This window comes from Phoenix dactylifera, chromosome 7 (assembly GCF_051530095.1).
Source record: "Phoenix dactylifera cultivar Ajwa chromosome 7, Ajwa_hap1_PhDact_Kaust_v1.1, whole genome shotgun sequence".
NCBI classification, from domain to species: domain Eukaryota; kingdom Viridiplantae; phylum Streptophyta; class Magnoliopsida; order Arecales; family Arecaceae; genus Phoenix; species Phoenix dactylifera.
In genome coordinates, this window is record NC_143196.1 from 6,440,144 (window position 1) to 6,458,371 (window position 18,228).

Genomic DNA, 18,228 nt, shown 5'->3' on the forward strand with positions numbered 1-18,228 from the left:
TTAAGGGATTAAATGATATTTAATATTGCAATTAAGTTAATAAAATAATTATTATGCCCATAGAAAAATAATTATTTTATTGTCTTAATTGAAATAAGATAGTGGATTCATTACTAAAATGAGAATTTTCTATGTCCACAGATAATAAAAATTTCTTATTTTAGTGTGTCATATTTACTAGTCTTATTAATAAAGTTTAAGTGAATTCAATGCATGTTGCAACCTTTACCCACAGGGAGGTTTGAATTTACTTTAATTTTGAAATGTTTCATAACATAATATGTTCTTGATTTTCGGGGGAGGGGAAACCTTCCCTTCTCCAGATCTCGAGGTGAATTCATAAATCAAAACTTTTGCAATTATTCCTACAACATTTTTGAGTACTGAATCATTTGAGGTTCGATTATTAAGTGGGATAATTATTCTAACCGGAAAGATAAGATTTTGTTGACTTTGGGGTGCATGGACCTTGATTTGGCACTTCATGTGGATAAACCATCTGTTCCCACAGAATCAAATTTGCCAATTGATAAGGCTTCTTATGATCGGTAGGAGCGATCTAATCGCTTAAGTTGGATGCTCATTAAGTCTTATATCAGTAAGGGCATCAGGGGTTTGATAAGTGCTAAATAATGCATAAATTAATATCTTATTCATAGCACTTATCATTATTTTAATTTACATATTTTGTAAATTTAACTAAAAAAATTGTGTTACCTTCACCATTGCATTATTAAAAATAATTCGATTTTGCTTAATTTTATTGATCCATCTAATGTATGCAGGTCAAATCAAATTCATCTGGGATGACCCCTGAACCCAAATCGCATGCACCCCATGAATTCGACCTTTCCAACCAATTAGAGTCGAGCCCAATTTTCTTTTCCAACATTGAGCTCATCCCGAACAAATTCTTTTCACGAATCTCGGTGCATCCCGTTCATGAGCCATATCCTGCCGAATCATCTTCCTCTTCCTAACTTATATCCCCTTCATTACCGTTCAACAAATCCCACGCATATCCCACGGTTAGCCATGAGTTTTTACCACGAAATCCATCCCATGTCCGCAAGCTTCCCAGCTCCAAAAGCAAGCACAGCTCCCAGCTCACCAAACCAACCGAGTTCCGAAATCCTTTCAAACGCTCACGAGATAAGATCAAATCCCATGCAACATCCTCCCCTTCTCCCGTGTTCTCCCAGCAACGAACTCCCAAACCTCCCAGCTCCTCTGTTTCCAGCGGAACAAATCCTATTCCGTGATCATCTCCCAGCGTCTTCATCGTCCGCTTTCTTCCTCCGGGATCTGCTCACACATCCCTTCCATCAGCCGCATGGATCCGATTCCCTTCTCCCAGCTAGCAGCTAACGGATTAGAAGCTCCCATCTGCTTCATCCTCCCGAACTCCACATCATCCCTCTTCCGAACCGTATCCAACTTCCTCCCAGCTTCCGCTAGATCCCATTCGTGATGACAACCACCCACGGATAGCTCCTTCCGAACTCCCCTGCATTCACGGGATCCAAACAGAGTCATCCTCATCCCGCTATCAGCCGTGTCCACCGTTCACAGCTCCGAGATCTTCTCCAACGTCCCAGCATCCTCATCCTCTTCTCCGAATAACATCCAAGTTTTTCCTTCTCATCTTCTCTGCGCCCGTTTCAGCTCCCCTGTTCCAACATCTTCAAACCGAGTCATTCCCAGATTCTTCCTCCCGTCCGTGTCATCTTTCCATCATTTCTTCATCACAAAACCAATCCCGCTGCCAGCCAGGATAGCTCCCCCGTATCCCAGCCGAATCAACCAACCTCCTTCGGATTCCTTCCATAGCTATCTCTTCCGAGCTTCACGTGTAACCTCCCGAGCCATTCCCACGTCAACGGCATCATCGCCCATATCCCAGCTGCCATGCCTCCCCTGTTTCACGCGTAATCAACCGAGATCCTTGCTCCAACGTCCAAGCTTCATCTCAGCTCCACAGACTGCGACCCCAGCCACCAACGAAATTCAGCTCCAACCGCTCCCGCGTCCGACTCTCCCGCGGCCAACAAATTTCAGCTTCATCCTTACCCTCTCACCGTTCGGATCAACCACAAAGCAAGGAGGGTGGGGTGCTGGTGAAGCTATAAAAGGAGGAGAGCTATCTTCCTTCGATCATCGCTTCTCGGAGACTGAAATCCCAGTGCATGAGGGAGAGAGTAGTTTGGTTATTTTGGGAATAACTTCCCATGTATATAAAAAAATAAGATTGAAGTGCTGAGGGAGAAAGAAAGGAAGCTGATCATGAAGGGAGAGATGGGAGCCCGCTGCTGTGCTGCTGCTACCGTCTCCAACTCCATGCAAGGCTAATTTCTTCTCTAGGGCTGGATGCAGCCCTAACAAAGGGCTGAGGGTTTTATATTTTTGATTTCTATTCTTGGAGTTGTATAAACCTTATTCTGCTTCTAATGAATATTTTATTTCATCTCATATTTAATTTCTGTGATTTTAAATATGATGTTTATACAACTGTTCTTCATGATCATTAGGTAAATATAAGATAGTCCATGCCTAGGGAAGATGCAATGTGCTGCCACTTTAGATTAGGGGAGACATTTCATGCCAACCGAAGATGGATTATGCCCAAATTACTTTTGTGAATTTTTATTTAAATGCTTATTAGGCTTGTAGCCAATTTGCATGTTTATCCAAGAATAAATTAAAATATAAATAACCCTTGTCTCGATGTTAGTGGTGAATTCCTTGCCCTAGGTTCTCCTAAACTGATATCCCTTTAATTGCATTTTCTTTTATTAAATTGTTTAGTTTAATAGTCTTCACAAATACATCCTTTTTAAATATTTTTATTTTTAAGAAAAACAATTATACCCCAATCCCTGTGGATCGATACCCGTAATCACTATCCTACTAGATACGTGCTATTGCGTGGTCTTTAAAGTTGACTATCAGGGTTCAATCCCTAATTGCCATAAGGCAAAGAATTTCATGAAGGCCATAAAAGAATAATTTATCAGCTTTGATAAGGCATTGGCCAGCACCCCGATGAAAGGCTTTGAGACATGAGGCATAATGGTTCTAAAGGTGTGCGTGAGCGTATTATAGAGATGCGAGACATTGCTGCTCAACTCAAAGATTTGAAGATAGAGATTTCAAAGTCATTTTTAGTATATTTTATTTTGAACTCTCTTCCTAAGGAATATAGTCCTTTTAAAATTTTCTATAACATACATAAAGAAAAATAGTCAATTAATGAACTCTTGACCATGTGTGTTCAAAAGGAAGAGAGATTAAAGCATGAGACTTTTGAAGTTGCTAATTTAGCACTATAAGAAAAAGAAAAAACTCATAAAGAAAAAGGTGTCTCTAAAGGGAAGAATGTTAAAGTGTCTTTCAAATGTGAAGGCAATAAGATTGCATGCTTCTTTTGCAAGAAAAAGGGACACGTGAAAAGGATTATGCCAAATACAGAAAGTGGCTCAAGAAGAAAGGTAATCTACTATCTCTTGTGTGTTATGAGTCTAATTTTGTTAATGTTCCTAATATTACATGGCGGATTAATTCTGGTACTACAATTCATATTGCCAAAATCATGCAGGGCTTCCTCTCCCTAAGGAAACCAACGACAAATGAACAATGCATCTATTCAGAAAACAGGATGAGTTCATCAGTCGAAGGAGTTGGAACATTTAGATTAGTTTTGCATTATGGTTATATTTTGGACCTAGAAAGAGCTTTTTATGTTCCATATTTTTCTAGAAATTTGATTTCTGTTTTAAGACTGTTGCCTTTTGGTTATGAATTCAATTTCAGTAATAAAAAATTTATTTTGATGAAAAACAATGATGTTGTTGGTGATGGTTTTCTAATGGATTGTTTATTCAAAGTTAATTTAGATCCTACGTATGAAACAAATTTTTTGAACTTGCATGATGAGATTGGCATAAAGAAAAATATTATTATGGAGATTTCCTCGTTATTATGGCATAAACAATTGGGATATATCTCAATAGCAAGAATAAAGAGGTTAGTAAATGAAGGGGTACTAGATACTCTTGATTTTACCGACTGTGGTAATTGTGTGGATTGCATAAAGGGAAAGCAAACCAACATGACCACTAAAGGAGCCAAAAGGAGTTCTAAGACTCTTCAGATAATACACATAGATCTTTGTGGACCATTTATCCCGCTTTGTCTGAATGGTCAAAGATATTTTATCTCATTTATTGATGACCATACTCGGTATATATATCTCTATCTTTTATATGATAAAGCTGGGGCACTTGATGCTTTCAAAATGTATAAAGCAGAGATAGAGAAACAAACTAAAAGAAAATTTAAAATTGTTAGGTCAGACAGGGGTGGAGAGTATTATGCAAGGTACACAGAATCTGAATAGATACATGGGCTATTTGCTAGATTTCTTAAAGAAGAGGGCATAATTGCTCAATATTGAATGCCAGAGACACCATAACAAAATGGTGTAGCAGAAAGAAGGAATCATACGCTGATAGACATGGTAAGGAGCATGCTTAGTCATTTGAATATTCCTATCAAACTATGGAGTGAAGCTTTAAAAACCATTGTATATGTACTAAATAGGGTTCTATCTAAGACTGTTCCTAAAACTCCTTTTGAGTTGTAGAAAGGATGGAAACCAAGTTTAGGACATTTACACATATGGGGTTGTCTAGTTCAAGTGAGGATTTATAATCCATACATGAAGAAATTAGACCTCAAGATAGTTAGCAGTTTCTTTATTGGGTATGCTGAAAACTTTAAAGGATTCAAGTTCTATTGTCCCGCACACACACTTAGAATCGTTGAAGTTAGAAATGCTAAATTTCTTAAGAATCATGAGTTTAGTGGGAGTGGTTTTCCTCGAACCATATTGTTTGAGGAAATAAAGGAACCAATTAGTGAATCAATTGGGAATATGGTTGTTTTTCAAAATCCAGTTCCAAATATAATTGAAGAACAACCAATTCAAGAGCAACCACACCTTGAGGAACAAACTCATACGAAACTTCTTATTAAATCAAGACGATCCTCAAGAATAAGGAGACCAGCAATATTTAGCGACTACCTTGTATACCTTTAAGAATCCGACTTTGATGTTGGATCTCAAGTTGATCCTATTTCGTTTTCACAAACCATGACATGAGATCATTCCTCTCTATGGCATGATGTCATGAAGAAAGAGATGAAATCAGTGGCTAAGAATCAAGTCTGGGATCTCGTTGAGTTACCACAAGGAGCAAAAGCCATCGGCTATAAATGGGTCTTTAAGACTAAAGTGACTCCTCAGATAATGTTGAGCGATATAAACTAGACTTATGACCAAAGGTTCTACTCAAAAGAAAGGAAGTGATTTCCATAAGACCTCTCTAGTTTCTAAGGACTCATTTAGGATAATCATAGCACTAGTAGCTCATTTTGACTTAGAGTTACATCAGATGGATGTGAAAATAGTTTTCTTGAATGGTGATCTTGAGAAAATGGTGTATATGGATCAGCCTAAAGGATTTTCACCTTAGGATAATCATCTAGTTTGCAAATTAAGAAAATTCATATATGGACGTAAACAGGCCTTCCACCAATAGTGTATTAAGTTTCACAACATTGTTACTTCATATGGTTTTACGGAGAGCATTGTTGATCAATGAATATACCTTAAGGTGAGTGGGAGTAAATATATTTTTCTAGTCCTATATGTGGATGATATTTTGATTGCAATCAGTGATTTAGATTTACAAGGAACCAAGAACTTCAAGCTTACTTAGAGACATATAGATTTCTTGGAGGTTATCGGGTATTCAGATTTAGATTTTGTTGAATGGTCGGATATAAGGAAGTTTACTTCAGGATATGTTTTTCTCTTGGCTGGAGGAGCTATATCTTGGAGAAGCATCAAGAGGTCTATAACCGTTTCATCAACCATGAAAACAAAATTTGTTGCATGCTATGAAGCGATTTCACAGGCTATATGAGTAAATAATTTCATAGTAGGACTAAGGGTCGTTGATTCTATATCAAGGCCAATAAAGATATAACGTGATAATATGGTTGTAGTTTTCTTCTCTAAGAATAATAAAAGTGGAAGCCATAATAAGCACATAGATATAAAGTATTTGATTATGAAAGATAAAGTAAGATCTGGAGATGTGTTTATTGAACATATCAGTACTAAGCTGATGATTGTTGATCACATGACTAAAGCATTGCCGGCTAAAGTTTATATTGATCATGTGGATCATATGGGACTTATTAGCTCATTTAATGTATGATCTTTTTCTCTCATTTTTGTATTCGTATTTTGTGACATTGCTTACCGCTTTGATTAATAATACATGACTATGGTATCTTTTGATACATAAAGAAAGTACCCTAAGGGATTATTATTTAGTCATTCGATAAGATATGGATATATCTTATAAAGTACATATCAACAAATATCTTACATTGTAATATATGGAAGGAAATGTCTTCATAATAAGATATAACCGCTATGATTCATATAGTGGTATTTGTTGATGAAGTTAAAGGTTACAAGATTGGATAAATTTAATTTATAGCCATAATACAGTTTTATCACCTTTATATTGCGTGGGCCAAGTGGGAGAATGTTAGCACATCTCCTAATTTTAGAAAACTGATGTGGCCCACTTGATAAGTTTATCCCACATTAAGATGAACCTCGTTTTAATGGTAATTAAATCCAATCAAATAAAGAAGAGTTTAATCTTATCTAGTGGTTTTCGTAATGGATGGAAACTATTGAAAATAAGCCTTATGGATGAGGATACTGATTCCTAACAAAGCATTATAAATAAGTAGGTGGATCCATCACCTAAGGCACTCAAGTCCTGCATAGGTTAGAAGATCTGAGTCTCCTCTCTTTTCCTCTTTCATGGGGTCTCTCTTCTCTTCTTTTTCTCTAGTAAGACATCTTCGTGCTTAAATAGCAGGAAAGGAGGTTAGTAAAAATTTATTTATTTATTATTTCATTGTATATAATTTATCCAACACAAGAATAGATAGATAGATAGATATCGTAAACTTTAAATATTGGATTAGTGAGTTGCCTATGTTCCAAAGTGGCTTTTTGTTCTTTTCTTTGTGACTAGGCGTTGGTTCATGTTGTAGCTAGGCATGACGTGTTTTTTTAATTAATAAATAAAAAAACAGAGTTTCATATATATAACATATATTTATAGATTTTTTTGATGATTTTGCCTCCAATTTAAACACAACACTAGTGGTATACAAATTTAAAATACTTGATATACATCTATTTAATGGTCATACACATGCTTTTTATTTGTCTTCTGCATAGTACTTAATTAGATTTATAGATGCAAAATCATTGGATGATCTCTAAATGTGCATAGTTTTGATATCTAAAACCCCTGTATTGCAAAATCAATAATTAAATTGATTCCTAATGCAGAATCCACATAACAAAAATAAGCATATGAATTTGGAAAGTTTCTCTTTTATCCAGTTACTGACAAACCTAAAGATGATTCACTATAATCTATACCTCTTCACGGGCCAGCAGCCAACTTAGCCCGCCTGAAGCATTTTGGGCTCTCTTGGGCTAATATTTTGGGTCTAGTGGGCTGGGCTGGGCTGGGCCGGCCAGGCTTGAAAAATAGGCCCGTTTAACCCACATGTTACCAATTTCTGCGAGTCATACCAATCTCCTTTGAGAAACTTTTCATGTGCCACCTGGCATTGACCAACTCTACAATGCCTGTTCATGCAATGTCAATGATTTTTAAATATAGTTTTATGTATTGTTTGAAAGCTCAAATTTTACAAAAAAACAAATTTTCAATGTCTCAAGCTGTAGAAAATTTCTAAAATCTAAATAGAAATAATTTTGTTAGATCGATAAGCTAATTGAAACCAAACACATAACTTGATTGCAGGAATTTTTTGCAATTAGTTGCAGACAATTTACACAGTATTTAAAACTTTTTTAGCTAAATTAAGACAGTCTAATTTTTCACCGTAGATTATCCATTGATTGAAGGAATGACAAATTCGGTTGACCAGTCATCGAATCCACAATAGATTGAAGTAAAACGGTTGCCTTGATCCTCCAACCGCTCTCGTCACCCCCTCTTTCTCTCTCCAACCGAGGAAAATGGCCAAAGATTCTCAACAGCGAGCGCAAGCAGACGCGGTTGCCAAATCCCTCCTCCGTCCGGCAAGGCTTTCTCTCCTCGCCGACCGTCTCGTCTTCTTCGGCTGCGGTGCTGCCGTCGCTCTCTTCCTCTACATCGCCCTATACTCCTCCCTCACTCCCATCCCCTTCCCCGACTCCAACCCTTCCCCTCCTCTCGCCTCCCACGCCTCCACCCAACCCCAAACTCCCCTCCCCGACCACCCTTCCACCATATCCCACCTTTCCGCCCAACAAAACCATTCCCCCCTCCTCGAACGCCAACACGAGCAACCATCCATCCCCACACCCCAAAACCAGACCTCCTCTTCCTCCTCCTCCTCCTCCTACGACGACGACCCACCCACCGTCTCCTCGAAACCAGAAACCACTCCTCTCCCCCTCCTCTCGATCTTTTTCCAGACGCCGTACTTCGTCCACGAAGCGTCGTCGCGATCCCCCAAAGGCCACCCCGAACCCCCCTCCAAGCGACCCCCAGAACTCCACCTTCTACGACGACCCCGACCTCTCCTACACCCTCGACCGCTCCATCTCCGATTGGGACGCTAAGCGCCGTCAGTGGCTCCGCCTCCACCCCTGGTTCTCCGCCACCCCGGACCGCGTCCTCATGGTCACCGGCTCCAAGCCCGGCCAGTGTTCCAACCCCACCGGCGACCACCTCCTCCTCCGCTTCTACAAAAACAAAGCCGACTACTGCCGCATCCACGGCTTCGAACTCTTCTACAACATGGCCCTCCTCCACCCCTCCATGCCTGGCTGCTGGGCCAAGCTCCCATTAGTCCGGGCCGCCATGGTGGCCCACCCGGAGGCCGAGTGGATCTGGTGGATCGACGAGGACGCCGCCTTCACCGACATCGAGTTCCGTCCGCCTTTCGACCGCTACCGCGCACACAATCTCGTCGTCCCTGGCTATCCCTACATGGTCTACGAGGAGAGGAACTGGATCGGCCTCAACGCCGGCGTGTTCCTCATTCGCAACTCCCAGTGGGGCCTTGACTTCCTCGACTCATGGGCTCGGCTGGGGCCACAGACACCGAACTACAAGAAGTGGACGAAGCTACTGCACTCGGAGATCAGTGGCAAGGATAGCGGCGACTCCGATGACCAATCGGCGTTGGTGCACCTCTTAGTTAAAGACATCAAGAGATGGGGGAACAAAGTCTATTTGGAGAACAGCTACGACTTGCATGGCTACTGGGAGGCTATTATTGGGAGGCTGGATAATATAACGGAGAGGTACAAAAGGTTGGAGAAGAAGGAGAAGGAGTTGAGGAGGAGGCACGCGGAGAAGGACACCGTGGGGTTCGGAGGGACAAGGGAGTGGTATTTGGACCGCGAGGTGGGGATGGGGCCGGCGGAGAGGAAGAAGCGGAGGCCGTTCGTGACGCACTTTACGGGTTGCCAGCCCTGCAGTGCCGGCCACAACCCGGCCTACACATGGGAGAGCTGCTACGAGGGGATGCATCGCGCCCTCAACTTCGCCGACGGCCAGGTGCTTCGGGCCTACGGGTTTGGACGGCCGGATATAAACAACATCTCCAGCGTCCAGCCGCTGCCCTTCGATTAATTACCCTCCCTGCCTCCACTCCGGCTTGAGAGCATTTTGACTCCAGTCCCGTTGGACCTCGCAACACCATAGTTTCATTGTTACAAGCCGTGGGGTTCCTGCGTTTTTTATTAATTCTCTTTTTTCTTTTTTTTCTTTTGGTTAAAGAATAGGGATGATTGGGTTGAACTGTTGAAGATTGGGGTAGACGCAGGTGATGGAATATGATGTAAGTATGATGCTAATACACATGCATGCATTATTCATTTTACAATGTAATCCGCTAGGATACGTGACTTGGGATGTTTTGGAAGTTGATGAAACATCTACTGCATGTTATGCCATTTCTTAGCTGGTACAATCAACTATCCAATCAATTGGCTGCAGAGAATGTATATTATTCTTGAAATACTTTTGATTGCTAATTGAGTGCAGTTAAATTTATGCATTTTTTTGGTTTTTATATAAGATACACGTACAATCAATGCAACATCCATCTCAATCAGACGCCGTAAAGTTATAATCTTCGAAAGTTATAATCCATCTCCATCTCATTTGATTCATCCAGTCATTGAGGAACTCGTGGCTTTGAGAAAGAACATGGGTCAAATGTAACATGTAATTCCACATAACCATTGCATGAAATTTACAGGTTTGAGAAAGAACATGAGCCAATATGTCTTTCAATTCCGCGTAACCATTCCATTAATTTAAAGGTTCGAGAATGTGCATGAGTCTAATTTACCGTTTAATTCCATAACCATTGGATGAAATTTGAAGCTTCGAGAAAGAGCAACAATCTAATTCTTATTTTTTACACCACAAAAAAAAGTCCCTGAGCTGACTCTTGAATGCCGATGCTAGAGACATGCGTCGGTAAATTTGGCTCCCGCGTCAAATTTGGCCGATGCATCTAAGGAGCATCGGCAATTTAAAAGAACAGACTATATTATGGTCGAGTGAGGGGTTATGGCGTTGAAGTTATCCCCACTCAGTTGTCTGCAGTAAGCCAATATACCCAAGATGCCAGACAAAATGGTAGCACTGTAAAGGTTTGTAGTCTGAAGAAAGAGATAGCATAGATAAAGTAGAGATATGAGACGCAGATAGATGAGATAAGGGAGAGTCATAGGATCGATATTGCGAAGTTGAAGCAGACCCAGGAGTTAAAAATACAATCTTTATATATAGGATCAGCTTGACCAGATTTCATCTTTATTGCAGAGATTTACCCCTTCGATAAATAACTAAATCTATTTGAATATTTTACGTAATTATAATATATTTTTGTACTAGCATAATGACTTTCGTATTCTTACTTTCTAAAGTGTGTTTTTTTTTCTTGTAGGTTGCTAATACTTCATCTACTCGTAGAGATGATAATGTTATCGACCCCTGATATATTGTAGACTGTTTATTTAGAATTTTGGTATATATGTTTTTAATATTTTTCAAGTACAATGTAATCAAATATGATAATATGAATATTTTGAATGAAAAGTTCTTGTTTGTGACGTGACTTTTGTTATATAAGTGATTTAAGTTGTGTATTTGTTATGTTGGAAAGTAATGTATACAGGTTTAAAAATTGCTTTTATTAAAAAAAATAAAAAAAATAATCACTATTGTTGACACTTTTAAGCGTTGGCAGTAAGCAACCTGGCACGCCTTTGCTGGCGCTTTAAAATGTCGATAATAAGGAAACGGGCACGGCACAGCACAGCGGGCCGACACCAACGCTATAAAGCATCAGCAAAGGCCCTAGCTTGGGCCAACGCGACTAATTAGCATCGACAGAGTCCAAGGCAAGCCGCCTAAGGAAGTGTCGGCCTATATTTGCCGACGCTTTTAAGCGTCGGGAAACTGAAACAAGCCGACGCTTAAATGCGTCAATATAGACTCCATTTATGTCGATGCTTTCAAGAAGCGTCGGGAAAAAATCCCACCCCTACCTGCCCACGCTTTCACAATGCTTTTGGAACCGTGGCACGAACTTTGCCGACGCTTATAAGCGTCGGCAAGGACTCTAAAAAGTGCCGAAAAATATTATTTCTTTTGTAGTGTTACTTCTATTCAGCTGTTGCATTAATTTGAATTTTTTACATAGAACTTGAGCCTGATGCCTCATTTAATTCAATATAAAGCTATTGCATGAACTGAAGGTTCGAGAGAGATCTGGAATTTGATTTGATATTGATGCCATAAGCAAGGCACATGACGTTGAATTAAGAAGATCAGTCTAGGATGTGTTAGTTTATCTAAGCTGCTTGTGTACCTGTTTGAAAGGAATCCGACAATTTCCACAGAAAGGCTAGGCCTGTTAAGGAAGTGTATGGTTCCATATCCTTTTTGCCAAAAAACTGGACAAGATTCTGTTCAGAGACAAAGTATAGAGATGTATAGTCCTAATTAATGATACTCAGACTACTTTAATTTTCCTTCCATTTCATTCTGCATCTCCTTGTTTCTTCAATCCACTACAACAAAAAAGATTTTTGCCGACTTTGTATTGCCGACGCTAGTTAAAAGCGTCGGCGATTTTTTTTTGGGACAGTAACCAGAAGCGTCGGTAAAAAAGCTTCCAGCGACGCTTTTTTTAAGCGTCGGCGTCTGGGTGCATTACCGACGCTTATAAGCGTCGGAATATTTAATCACCGACGCTTTTAGGCGTCGGCATAACGGAAGAACACGACGACGCTTATAAGCGTCGTCGGACTTCATTCCTCCCGCAGACCCCCTCCCTCTAAAGCCCTAAATCCCCATCTCACGCCGACCGACTCCCTCTCTTCTCAACCCTTTTCAGCGATCTCATCCATTCTCCTCCGCCGAGCGCTCTCCGTCGTCGCGATGGGGGGAGTCGCTGCTGATGCGGGCGTTGAGCAAGCGGCGGACGTGGGTCTTCCTCTTCCTCGTCGTCTACTCCCTCCTCCTCTCCTCCTCCTGGAACCTCCTCCTCTCCATCCGCTCCTGGTACAACTCGGCGGCCGCCTCCGCCTCCTCCCGCGCCGCCGCCGGCTAGAAGGCCCTCTACGCCTCCGTGCTCTACGGAGGGGTCTTCGGCCTGCTCTCCATGGGGGCGGCGCTGGCCGTGGCGGTGCCGGCCACGTTGGTCACCTGGATCACGATCCTCGTGCTGCTCGCCTTCGCCGGGAAGCCCCGACGGGCGTTCGTCGCCGACGGCCGTCGGATCACCGCCGACATCGCCGGTTTTGCGCTCAAGATCCTCCTCCGATAGGGAAACCTCGTCGGCGCCGTCCTCAGCTTCGTTGCCCTCCTCCTCCGACGGAGATGAGGCGGAGGTGAGGACCAAGGTTTTTGTTCTATCATTGCATCTCCAGAGTCTTTCAGAATATTTCGTCTAAATCATTACATTTTTTTTTCATAATCTATAAAATTTGGATTTATAGCTGTACCTTGTCTATTTTGTGTTAATGCTTTTTGGTGGATAGCTATATTCTTCCTTAATTTCTGAGATTTTCTTCATTTACTTCTTGCTGTTGTCACTAGAATCCGAGGATAAAGTATGGCCTTGGATGTCTCTCATCTAATTCTATGTAATTCTCTTTTTCTTGGAGTTAACCTTTTCTTTTGTTGCTTTTTATTGACCGAAATTGGTCCATTGCATTGTTATTGCTTAAAGGTCTTTCCTCTGCTCTTTTGGTGTGCTTTTGAGGTTTAATTGTTTTGGGTGGGAAAAATTGTGTTACAAGCTCATGATTAATAGATAACAAGATTGTTCTCTTGTATTTCCCTCCTTCCCACCATTTGTGTTACTCGATCTATTGTTCTGCTTCTTTATTTAGCTGACTGAGCTCTTTTTGCTTATTTTTTACTGAAATTGTGCCTCCCGTTATTATCTTGTTTAAAGCATTACTGAATGTTTTGAACTCTAATTTGATAACTCACTGGTGATATGGAACATTGAATGGAGATTTGTAGGAGATTTTTGGCCCAACACATACTCGTATGTTGACAGGGCTTTACACATATGGTGTCTTTTTATCCTTATGTTTGCACCAATAATGTGGCTTACATGTTCTTCATGTGATCTAAGAGCTAGATCAGTTTCATGAGTGAACAATGGCTAGGCCTTTGACTGACATGTGAGCCTTGCAGTCAAGTTTTAGGCATGTCATGTGGTTTTTTGTCTTTCTCAATATTGGAGAAGAGAATGGCCAAACCAGCTACCGCACAAAGTGTTCTGAATTTTTACTTGTAGAATTTTAAGGCTCACCAAAATTGTCTGTAGTAGAGTTTCTGTCCAACATAATCTCTACCACGATTTAAGTAGAAATTTCTTTTTTACTAGCATAGTATTTCTTTTTTTTTGGTGGGGGGCTGTCTGATTGCTGCAGGATTAATTAAAAAAAGAAGTCGAAAGGTAGGCAATCCTTAATAATATAGTAATACTCTATGGCCAAAATTTTTCAGCTTGTGCTTTGCTTCATATCATCTCCAACATGGCAATCATGATTGTCATGCAGAACAGCTTTACAAGCTGATTCATTACATCCAATGCTACTGTGCCTTTTCCTTGTCTTCTTTTTTTCAAGGAAATTGCTTCTTAGTACTATGACTTTATCTATAATTATATGTTTACATGTGTTCTCTTATGTTTATTGATCACTTCAATTGGACTCTATCATCTAGGTACCCATCATACTGTCGACCAAATATATGGCCTTCCATTTCTTTGCCTGAGCTTGAACAAGGTACATGGGTTAATGGATTTACATTCCCAGACCATAGAGTTAATATGTTCTTAGTTTGGGTAAGTAAGAAGTGCGAACTGCATCAATGGATGAATTGCTCATTGTTTTTGTTGTTTGTGTGTGCTGTTATTCTCATTGAACCTCAATGGATTTGGCTTACTTGTTTAGGACTATGGACAGTTTTAAGTTCCTAAAGTTGTCGGCCTGTTGCCTGTGTCTGCCATATGCTCATCTCATTCATGACTGTAGGTTAATGTGGAAGCAAGTGATAAAGTTTTGGAGGTGGAACAGAAATATAATGAGATTCGAAGACCTGTCTACATTAAACGGAATGAGATCATCCAATCCATTCCAGACTTTTGGTTAACTGCAGTTCGTAATCTCTCTTTTTTTAGTAATTATATATTTAAGCTACAACCTCTTTTTTGGAACATTCTCATCTAATAGTTTTTCTTTTTTGTATTTCTGTGTGTAATGCTTAACTCTTTAGTTCCTGAGTCATCCTGCTCTTAGCGATCTTCTGACAGAGAAAGACCAAAAGGTATGCATGCTGTTATTTTTGAAACATGCTGTGTTCAAACTAAGTGTGGTGGAAATTGTTACTCCATCCAGAATAAATATATTAACTATATCAATTAGAGATATCATTCTAGGACCTTTGTCAGCTTCTTCTGGATTTATCTGATGTCTGGTATTACTTGGAACCCATTATAGATTTCCAGGTGCTTGTGTTAATAAAGTTCCTTTGATGCAGATTTTCAAGTATTTGGTTTCATTGGACGTTGAAGATTGTCAAGATTTGAAGTCAGGCTACTCCATTATATTTGTGAGATGTTGTTTGTTTTTGACGAAATAGCCATTCTGTTGCTATGAATAAGTATATTCTTGTGATTTATTATCTTTAATCAATTGACTGGGTGTTTGTAATGTATAGAACTTCTCTCCTAACCCATATTTTGAAGACACAAAGCTTGTGAAGACTTATTCCTTCACTGAGGAAGGAGTGGCTAATATAACCGGTACGACTATCAAGTGGAAGGAGGGTATGGTAAGGTTATTATCTTATGCGGTAATCATTGATATTTTTCTGAGTCAGGTATTAGTTTTAATGTTTGTTTCTCATAATATCTTGTAGGAGATTGCCAATGGTAATGGTCATGAGAAGAAGGGAAGCAAGCGACCTTTTACTGAGGAAAGGTTGGCTTTAGTACCATGTAATCTTGTTTTATAAGCAATTGCTGGATATTTAACTGATTTTGTCACGTTGAGTATCTGATAATTTATGATAATTCTGCTGTTGTTGCTTTCAATATTAGGATTATTCATATTTATGTATATCATATGCATATTCTTTCCAAGTAGATCGCCGTTCACATTTCCCTCCTAGTTCTTCTTAGAAGACCAGGAATCTTATTTTTGCTATGGCTATGGCTATGGCATGCAAGCAGTCAAGGACTCCATAGTGCATATACAATGTGTAGGCTGCATATACAGACAATATGCAATTTGTATCAACATCCATGTAGTGCCCCAGCATGAAATCCATCAAAGGCCAGCCTTCTTAAGTCCTTCCTTCAACATGCATATAAATAAGTATCATATTTTTTTGAAGAGCTTAATAAATTTTGTATTCTTAACTTCTTAAGGTTTTTTTATTACAGGTTCCTGATACTTCATCTGCGCGTAGAAATGGTGACCCCATTGATCCCTGAAGCTTTTATTTTGGAGTTTTATATGTATTTTTTTATGCTTTTTGAAGTACATTGCAAATGTAAATTGACAGTATGAATGTAATTTGACAATATGAATATTTTGATAAATATGTTTGATTATGCTATGAGTATAATCTCGTTTAGTGTGAATGCCTTTGATTTTGTGAACAGAGTTTTTAAAAAAAAATTAAATTTTTTTTAAAAAAAATTATACTCTAACAACGCTTTAAAACGTCGTTAAAATCACGGACGTTATCTATTACCGACGCTTTAAAGCGTCGGTAGGTTTGACTTTAACGACGCTTTAAAGCATCGCTAGTTACCGACGCTAAATAGCGTCTCTAAATTGCAATTAGCGACGCTTTTATGCGTCGCTAAATTGTACGTTACCGACGCTAAAAGCGTCGCTAATGACCGACGCTTTTGAAAGCGTCGGAAAATATTTTATCCACTGTAGCATAAGCGACGCTTTACCGATGCTTGGGATAGCGTCAGGATGATTTTTACCGACGCTTAAAAGCATCGCTAATGGCCAAAAAAAGCGTCGCTAATGCCTAATTTTCTTGTAGTGATCTGATTAACTCTGGCTAACCTTTTGTAGGTTTGTTCTATTTTAATAAACTCTGAATTGGGCTGTAGCCCAATTCTTTTCTGAAAAAAAAAGGGCATGATCTTAAAGGATTTAAAGAGGACTTGAATTCAGTTCATACTGGTGAAACTGCTGAAAATAGAGACATGGATTTGTTAGGTTCATCAAGTAAATTATTTTTCATTGATATAATAGACACCTGGTTGTCGTAGACAATTGTAGAAAGTGTTCGTGACTATGGACAGTGACAAAGATTGATCTTTTTCTTTCCATATTTTTTTTGGCATTGAATATTATCAACAAGGTATATTGAATGATTCATACATGATTTTATGAGACATAAGCTAGTTGTTCCATTACGACAAAGACATGTTTCTTATCTACTGATGGCTTTGAGTGTGCTTGTTCACTACCATCCACATGAAGAATAGAAACTAGTGTTCCACTATGCAAAGGATTTCCTAGCTATGCTTGTTCGGAAAGATTAAGGAGGTTGGTTGCATATGGAAGGTGTGGAAGGAAGAGGCAGTCTTGAACATATACAAGTCAAGTAATAATCTCTACTGCTTAGAAAAGGATATCCTATTTCTGAGACATCAAAGTGAGGTGGAATTATAGACAAATACAGTGAAATAGAAAAAGCAACCCCATAGCATTTTACAATTGGTAAATATTGATGATATATTTTATACACAGCACTAAAAACATGTCTTTAAAGACAATATGAAGAAGAAGAAAAAAATCATGCATCAAGTCATGTACTTTCAACAAGCAATTATCTTGTAGAGGACATGATTTCTGCCAACGAAGACTATGCAGAGAATGTTGTCCAGAAGCTGCATGAGATTAAAAGTTTTGGGTATGCTCCCAATCACTCACTCTAAATTGTGCTGGCCTAGGCATAAAAAAAAAAAAAAAAAAAAAAACTAGAGGTTCCCACACCCCAGTGCATGGATGGAAAACCTTGCAACCCACCTTAGGCAAATGGCAATGCTTAAGTTAGGCTGGAGAGCTTGAGCCTTGGGCATCAATGGCATGGCACATGTGTGTATGGATCTAATGGATTCCCTCCAATGGCTCCGGGCAGTTTGATGCTAATAAAAGACACCTTGGCAATTCCTTTTGGCTTCATGGGGTCTATCCAAAGGCAGATAGCTCAGTTATATGCGCTTCCTAACCCTCCATTCCTTTACTGGGTTGTGGTTAATTTGTTGTTTATAAACTAAATTTGAATTCGAACCTTCGTGAGAGAGCTCAAAGTCGAATTCACATTAATGTACTCCATGTGAATAATTTAGAAAGCTCTCAAGATTTCTTTTGTTTAATCACAAGAGATGATGGATTCACATTAATGTACTAAGCAGTGTTTAGACAAATCTAGAATGTATTAAGAATAAGTGAAGAATAAAATGATTGGATCTATGTTTTCTCATATGCTCCTTGAATATATTTGGTAAAGTAGAATCGAATAAAAATCCTTC

The 18,228-nt window shown here is 39.5% G+C and overlaps 2 protein-coding genes across 2 annotated transcripts; both read left to right on the forward strand.

The window, feature by feature from the left end:
* The first annotated feature begins 8,149 nt into the window (after window positions 1–8,149).
* Window positions 8,150–9,755, forward strand: LOC120105043 (glycosyltransferase 6-like). The gene is made up of 2 exons (XM_089924113.1): window positions 8,150–8,536; window positions 8,613–9,755. Exons 1-2 carry the CDS (start codon window positions 8,150–8,152, stop codon window positions 9,753–9,755), a joined length of 1,530 nt encoding a protein of 509 aa, XP_089780239.1.
* A 3,049-nt stretch (window positions 9,756–12,804) lies between these two features.
* On the forward strand, window positions 12,805–16,246 carry LOC103700321 (NAP1-related protein 2-like). Its single transcript, XM_089924114.1, has 8 exons — window positions 12,805–12,940; window positions 14,385–14,446; window positions 14,696–14,818; window positions 14,937–14,987; window positions 15,201–15,272; window positions 15,381–15,494; window positions 15,582–15,643; window positions 16,108–16,246. Exons 1-8 carry the CDS (start codon window positions 12,805–12,807, stop codon window positions 16,232–16,234), a joined length of 747 nt encoding a protein of 248 aa, XP_089780240.1. The 3' UTR covers window positions 16,235–16,246.
* Window positions 16,247–18,228: the final 1,982 nt, after the last annotated feature.